At 46.6% G+C, this 7,946-nt stretch overlaps 2 protein-coding genes across 2 annotated transcripts; both read right to left on the reverse strand.

The window, feature by feature from the left end:
- Positions 1–313: 313 nt before the first annotated feature.
- On the reverse strand, positions 314–2,738 carry tmem238l (transmembrane protein 238 like). Its single transcript, XM_086132322.1, has one exon. It carries the CDS (start codon positions 2,708–2,710, stop codon positions 2,006–2,008), a length of 705 nt encoding a protein of 234 aa, XP_085988448.1. The 5' UTR covers positions 2,711–2,738; the 3' UTR covers positions 314–2,005.
- A 544-nt stretch (positions 2,739–3,282) lies between these two features.
- pirt (phosphoinositide interacting regulator of transient receptor potential channels) lies at positions 3,283–6,541 on the reverse strand. Its single transcript, XM_086133874.1, has 2 exons — positions 6,418–6,541; positions 3,283–4,196 (listed from the first exon to the last, which is right to left on the reverse strand). Exon 2 carries the CDS (start codon positions 4,188–4,190, stop codon positions 3,786–3,788), a length of 405 nt encoding a protein of 134 aa, XP_085990000.1. The 5' UTR covers positions 4,191–4,196; positions 6,418–6,541; the 3' UTR covers positions 3,283–3,785.
- Positions 6,542–7,946: the final 1,405 nt, after the last annotated feature.

Here is a 7,946-nt window from a genome sequence, read left to right on the forward strand (position 1 = left end):
GATCAGCAAGGGTCCCGAAAAGACAAAAAAGTCCCAGTACCTCAATGAGGCGAAGATGCCCACCAGGAAAAGCAGTAAGCCCACCACATCCAGGATCACGGCCACAGCCAGGAAGAAGATTGTGCATCTGTTGGGCTCCATGGGCGGACTGAGACGAGCGGACGTCGACTGAGCTGATTTGGACGCCGGCGGCTCTCCTCAGACGACTCCTGAGCAATTGTGGAGCGGAAAGGCTGGTTCGTGAAGAAGTCCATCTTCATTCCTGCGCTGGGCCGACTTGTTGGACTGCTTCCTGATGCCTTTCTGCTTTTGGACTGCATGACAATCGCCACATCAATCAACATCAAGTCAGTCAACATGCTAACACCCTTCGAAAAGGATTACAGGCATTTTCCCTGCATTGCAAGAGTTATTCCTAGGGCACCACCGCAATAAGCCACAATAAGGGATACCCGTTACGCTCTAGGCATGGTTTTGCAGCACTACCATTTTGTTTTAAGGTCACACACTGTTAAAACAATAAACACATATACGTAGATTGTGACAGAGCAAGAGCAATGGACAAAAATATCGTACGGTGTAACCGTATACTAATTCCTCTATGTCAGGGATGGGCAACTTTTTCTTTTTGGGGACATTTTCTAGAATTATTCCCAAAAGGTTTTCCATTAAACATGGGAGGGAAATGGGAGAAAAGTCCAAAATATGATGAATGAATCAATGTGCAAATATGCCAATCCACGTGTATTAAATTGCGACTATGGTCGACTGTAGTTTTAAGCTGTAATATCATCAATCACCACTAGATGGTAGACGTGTCCCAGTTGCACTTCCACTGGATCTTCTACTGCCGTACACTACAATGTGAGTAGACTGAATAATTCTTGCACTAAATATTGGCTTCTTGTTCAGCAGTTTTGTGCCGTCCTTTCATGGTAAATTTTATACGAGAGTCCTTTGCACTGGGGGAAAAAATACAGTACATAGCTATTTTGCTGTTGATTTAGGATAGTGGATCTTTTACACATGTGTTGAGAAATGCATTTTCAAAAATGAAATGTATTTAAGGATGCATTATGTCCTACATCTGGTTAAGATGTGAGTGGTCTTATGTGGCGCACCCAGAAACACTGATGAAAAACTGTGGCCCCCCCTCCAGAAATTAACTTGCCCAACCCTGCTTTGTGTTTTACAATAGTTTTTTTCCCCCCAAATTAACAAATTTATCATCTGAGGGGTTCAGTGCGATAAAAAAAAAATCGTACTGTACTGTAAACAAACAACAGAAACCCCCCCAGAAAATGTTAAAATGTTGGACGTGGGCCTTAATGGGGCGTGGCCTAGCGAATTATGTCAGGAGATGGAGTCCGATCGGCTGGTTAGCCTGCATGTGAGCATCTGGGCGTGAGTTGTGGTCTGCAGGAGCTTCCTTGCGTGTGTTTTCATTTTAAATTCATGTTTGTCCTGCTCCAAAAAGGCAAAAAGTGCATCGGCGACTGCGGCGCAAAATAAATAAATAAATAAAAATTAACTAAATATTTTTGACAAAAATAAGCAACCAGAAAACCCTTTAAGTCAAGGCACCACTGTCTCACTAATTTTCATGAAAGCCACGCTGCGCGACAGCACTTAAAAGACGACGTGCCTGTGTGTTCGCCTAAGTGACGTCCAGTCACATTGTGAGAAGCTGCCAATCACTTCATATTTGCAGTCAAATGTGCTGCTGTGTTGTGCGTGTGCGCCAGGATCCTGGTGTTTGTTGAGTCAACAAAGCCAAACCGGTTGGCCGGCTGTCACATGACCGTGACGGAAATTCAAAGAGCTAACATGACTTGGCTGCTTTCCTGTGTCGATTGCCTTGGCAACTGGAGGTTTCCATCGATGAAGCTTCACAGTTGGTGGCCTTGTTGTCCATAAAGCTGTCACGCCTTCTTCATTTTTGTAGTTTTCATTCATGTAAGCTTCATGAACGTCACCTTTGTTGTAGTTTTCTTGATTTTAGGGGTCACAGTTGTTCACCTTCATCTTTGCCGTCATCATCCGTGACCGTGTCATATCTTTCCCTGTCGTATCCTTCCTCTTTGTAGTTGTCGTTTTTCTCCCTGTTGTACTTCTCATAGTTGTCTGCGTCACTGTCGTACCCTTTGTCGTAGTTTTCTTTGCTGTCGTAGATTTCACGGTCGTATCCTTCATTATCGTATCCTTTGTTGTAGTTTTCATCCTGGCTGTAGTTTTCCTGGCGGTACCCTTGAAAGTTGTTGTCGTTTCGGGGCTCCGTTTCGTTGTTGTTGTGGACGGTGGCCTTCCCCCACGTGACACGGCCGGCCCGGTGGGGAATCGAGCGCCCCGCCACGTCGTCGTCGTGCGCGCGCGCGTCCCCGTCCGCCCTCGGGGTCGCCGTCGCCATCTTTCGGCTGAGCCTCTCGGACAGCTTGCGGACGAGGCGTGCGGCCAGACCTTCCGCTCGGGCGTCGCGCGGGTCGCCCGGCGTCACGCGCACGTTGCCCGCGTACCACATGACCCAAAAGGCCAAACTGACGAAGATAACGAGCGCGCCCGTGAAGATGAAGAAGTCGCCATAGAACTGGCCGTCGGCCGCGCGCACGTCCGCGAATACGCCCACCAGCAGCAGCGTGAGGCCGGCGACGTCCAGCGCTAAACCGGCCAACAGGAGCGGCAAACATTTGCCCACTAAACACCTCATGCCCATGCTGACCACCAGCGACGAGAAAGCATCAAAAACCAAATAACGGATGACGAGGAGGGAAGCGAAGGAAGGAATAAACAGGAGGAGGATGCTCACCTGCCTCACAGGAGACTCCGCCCACTCGGTCAACAGCCGCAAGGTGTGTCCCGGATGTCAGCGTGTCGAAGGAGGGGGCGCACGCCACACACCTGAACACACACACACTTACACGCACACACGCGCAAATAGGCCGAGATGATGCAAATCCTGCAGCCTTCTCAAAGCTGCTTTAACAGTCAAAGGTATATTTGGGTTGCATTCAACGTGAAATACATGAGAACCAAAGAACTGTTGTTGTTTTTTTGTGATTCGCGGCACGATTGAAAAGTGAACTATAAATTGTGCACATAAGTGCAGCCATCACTTGTGCTACACGTGTCACTATTCCTTTCGTTTGTGTGTGTGTGTGTGTGTGTGTGTAATTTGGTATGTTTTTTATGTTGGCAGGGGGGGTGCCCACTTGAGTCTCACGAAACGCTTTTGCGAGGAAACGTCAAGCAGCGTTTAATAATTCATACAGTCAATCGCAACGCATTAGTCCCGCCTTCAAGTGCACTTTTCCATCAGAAACATTGTCGAGTATCTCGTTGGGCTCCTTCTGTGGCGTGGCCATAAAGTAAAAGGCAGAAGTGGGTCGCAAGTCACAGCACAAGCTCACAAAAAATGAGCAGCCCTTCTCCCATTTGTGGAAATATTTCGTTCTTTTCATGGGACAACATGGAGAAAATGACCCTCTGCTACAATGTCAAGGAGTCAGGATACGGTTACTGTACCCGCAAAGAGAACGCAAATGCACAGCCATAAATGTTTATCCGCCTATAGCAACAAAAGTCCATCCCAAAGTGAAACTGTCCACAGCGGCTTGTTTTCAGCACTCGAGTCATTCAGCAATTTAATGCCCGATATACAAATCCTTACGTAGTATTTAGCGAGTATTCAAGTAATCGTTTCAGTCCGAGAGTCTGTTACTCGCTAATTGTTATAGAGGGGTTTTCCAGTAGAGGAACTAGAGGTCCACTGTATCGAAATCCCGATGGAGTCACACGTTGAAGACGGGCTGGCGGTGGAAGGTGAGCGGCTTCTTCAAGGCTCGCCGCCGGTTCTCCCTGGTGATGGGGATGAGCACCACGCCCACCACGAAAACCATCAGGCCGATGGAGAGCAGGGCGGGGCCCAGGATATTGCTAACCTTGCGGCTGTGGCCGGCAAAGTAGAGGCCGCTGATGATGACGCCGCACGCCAGGAAGCCGCCGCCCGTCGACATGAAGTGGATGGGGAACCAGAAGACCTGGCAGCGGTCCGGCGGTGTCTCGGCCGTCCACAGCGAGTCGCTGCGGGACAGGCTAAACACCGTACTCTCCGTGCGGCTAGGCGGCGTCAGATGGTCGCGCGACTGCGACAGCGTGCGCTCACCCAGGGCGATCTTTTCGGGGCTGCCTGCCATCACGTCCTGCATGCGGAGAAAAGAGAATAATGCCAAAACGGATTTTTTTTGAATGGTGGGTAAATTGAGGGCTCCCTCTGGTGGTATGTGAAAGAATCACTGAATTCATTGCCATTTTCAAAGCCGAGTTGGGCATATTTCCAGCCGTATTACCGCATTTTAATCGATCTTTCAAGAATAGTGTGCCCTGGGAAAAAAATAAGCAGCAAACCACAAAAAAGGAGAATAACATCCTCTAGCGTTTCCATTTTCTCGTAATCAACATGAGAACCTACGTTGGACATTTTTTTTTTTGCGTGAAAAGTTATCAAGCATGTAAGCATACAAACTAAAAAGCGTTTTCCACATTTTGACTTTACCTCATAAAAGACCAATACTTCAAAAAGTATTTTAAAAGAAAAAATTCTACACGAAACATACCGTACCGTAGGTCCCCACATGGTACAAATTGAATGTGGTGTTTTTATATGGTGATTGTCATTCACTCCATGAACTGCTTCATCTTTCATTATGATTCCAACACTCGCTTTCTACGAGCTACCATCATACATTCTCTTCCTTTTTACCATACATTTTTGCGCATGAGGTGCCAAAACTTGTCCGACTTCCAACGTCCATCTTCTACCGCTTATCCGGGGCCGGGTCGCGGGGGCAACAGCTTTAGCAGGGAAGCCCAGACTTCCCTCTCCCTAGCTACTTCTTCCAGCTCTCCCCGGGGGATCCCGAGACGTTCCCAGGCCAGCTGGGTGACATAGTCTCTCCGGCGTGTCCTGGGTCTTCCTCTGGGTCTCCTCCCGGTGGGACATGCCCGAAACACCTCACCAGGGAGGCGTTCAGGAGGCATCCGAATCAGATGCCCAAGCCACCTCATCTGGCTCCTCTCGATGTGGAGGAGAAGCGGCTCGACTCTGAGCCCCTCCCGGATGACCGAGCTTCTCACCTTATCTCTAAGGGAGAGCCCGGACACCCTGCGGAGAAGACTCATTTCGGCCGCTTGTATCCGGGATCTCGTTCTTTCGGTCACGACCCATAGCTCGTGACCATAGATGAGGGTTGGAACGTAGATCGACCGGTAAATTGAGAGCTTCGCCCTTTGGCTCAGCTCCTTCTTCACCACGACAGACCGATACAACGTCCGCATCACAGCAGACACTGCACCGATCCGCCTGTCGATCTCTCGCTCCCTCCTGCCCTCACTCGTGAACAAGACCCCAAGATACTTAAACTCCTCCACTTGGGGCAAGATCTCCCCCCAACGTGTTGCCATTTATCTCCCTCATAATTGATGGGTCAACCCGAGATTCACCTTCACCTATTGTTTTTCTTCGACTCAAAAGTTGCACTGATCTCCAATCTGAATGGCTGCAATGGCTCCATCTACAGGCAACTGTTAGTCATTACAGTTATGCAAAAGCTGATTTTCACAGACAAGCTTAGCAAGACGTTGGGAAACTTGACGGAAATATTGGAAGTGGTAGTAAACGCTTGCATTCAATTTGACGAACGAGTCTACCGTTCAGCACTTTTCATCCTGAGAATGCAACTCGCACTGTGTGACATGAATTCAAATCACTAAAAACATCCACAGCAGTCATTGAGTTCTTTTAGGATTCAATGAAAATAATGTGAACGTCAACGTAAAAAAAAAAAAAAACGGAAAGAAAGCATTCTGCAGTAATTCTTTGGTTCGCCGCTAGAGAGAGCTCACGTGGAGCAACTTTGTCAACTTTGCTTCTTATTTCATTTACTCTGTTTGATGGTCTCTCATCTTTTGAGTGACGATATTGTAAAAATACAGTAAACCCACACACACACTTTTTTCATGGATTTTAAAAAATATTTAACAGTGATTATTTTGGGGGGGGGCAATCTCTGTTTTTCACGGATTGGTGGTTAATTCCTGCTTTTCAAAAAAAAAAAAGATGCAATTGAAATCAAATCAAAACCATCCAAAATGACTGCGTATGCCGCAAGAGGAAGCCCAAACGGCAACTCACTTGCCAACGAGTTCCATGGATGAAAATCAACACCAATGGCACAAATGGTGTCAACGTCCACGGAAAAGCAGGTCAAACTTTTCCATGACATCAACGGCGAATTGAAAAAGCGCAAAAATCTTCTCACTGACATCATCCTCACCAACATCATCATCCTCACTTAGCCTCATTTAGCTTTAGCAGCGTATCTTTGTTTAGGTTTGCATGTGGAGGAAGCATTATGGCGTTACCTTTGAAGAAAAGTTGCCGTATAGCGTCTCAGCAGGTCTTCTCGGAGCATCAGAAAATCTTGACGATGTTTGGAAAAGGCGGTGGGTATTGGAAAGTGGTGAAAGGCTTCGTGTTACGGCAGCATCCCGCCCTCCTCCCTCCTTCACCTCCTCCTCCGCCTCCTCCTCCCTTCTGGCACTTGGCTCCCTGGGGGAGGTCCATGGACCTTCCCGCCAAGGCATCAACTGTAAAAATGGCAGCGTGTTATCGAAAATGACATACTTTGTATTATTATTGATCCTCAGACAGCCTTCAGCTATTGTCAATATATGTGTGTGAGTGTGTGTGGGGGGGGGGCATCATCCCACTATGATGTTGACACACTTTGCCTTCACACACACTAACACACATTCAGTGCACACCAGCTATATTTTTATATTTTCTTTCTCTCTCACACACACACACACACACACACAGATTCCGCTTTATCCTCACAAGGGTCACGGGGGAGGGGGGATGCTGGAGCCCATCCCAGCCATCTTCTGGCAGTAGGCTGGGGGACACCCTGAACCGGTTGCCAGCCAATCGCAGGGCACACACAGATGCACAGACCACCCATGCTCACACTCACACCTAGGGACAATTTGGAGTGTTCAATCAGCCTGCCATGCATGTTTTTGGAATGTGGAAGGAAACCAGAGTACCCGGGCCGCCTGTTTGTAAATACAATACAGTCATAATACAGTGAAAAAGTACACACACACACACACACAGGATTGTATTTACAAACACATGGCACATGACCATTTTTTGTATTGTATTATTTTCATCCTGATTTTTCTGGTGTGTCACACGTACACATCTATACTTTAAGACTGTCGATATTTGCGCAGTGTTTGTATTTCTTTTTTTTTCTTGATAGTATTTTTTTTATATTGTATTCTATGCATAAAGATAAAAAGTGACAAACATACTTGGAGACTGGAGATATTTTATCTAGTTTTTGTATTCTTTTTAATGTATTTTTTTAATGTTTTAACAACTTCAACTATACATCAGAATCGCTACTTTTAGACTAGATATTTTTAATAGATTTAGCATTTTATTACTGTATTTTTACATTTCATTTTGTTTCACAAGCGCAGAATACTGGTAAAATTTCAAGAGTATATAGTGTCCAGCAGAGGGAAGCACTGTCATTCAAATAAATTGCAGGATGGGTTACAGTGTCTGCGATTATGAATTATAATAAAGTCGACTGTAACAACATACTGGAAAACATTTTTAAGGGGACATGATAAAAGAAGGACTTTTGAAGGGTGGAACAAGTTCCCCACCCAAAGAACATCTTTGGCCAAAGCATCAAAGCCAAAAGGTAAGCAGAGCTGCCATGTTAGCACTGATTAGCATGATCTTATTAATTAAAAGAAAGCTATAATACTTATCTATAATTGGGGAGTTCATATGGTTTCCATGGCAGCCTGGCTACACAGCCTCAGGCTAGCTTTTTAGCACAACCCCGCTATCGGATTCAGAGAACGTCCGGCTT

This window comes from Hippocampus guttulatus, chromosome 16 (assembly GCF_054856545.1).
Source record: "Hippocampus guttulatus isolate MCC_2025c chromosome 16, RoL_Hgut_1.0, whole genome shotgun sequence".
Taxonomy (NCBI): Eukaryota; Metazoa; Chordata; class Actinopteri; order Syngnathiformes; family Syngnathidae; genus Hippocampus; species Hippocampus guttulatus.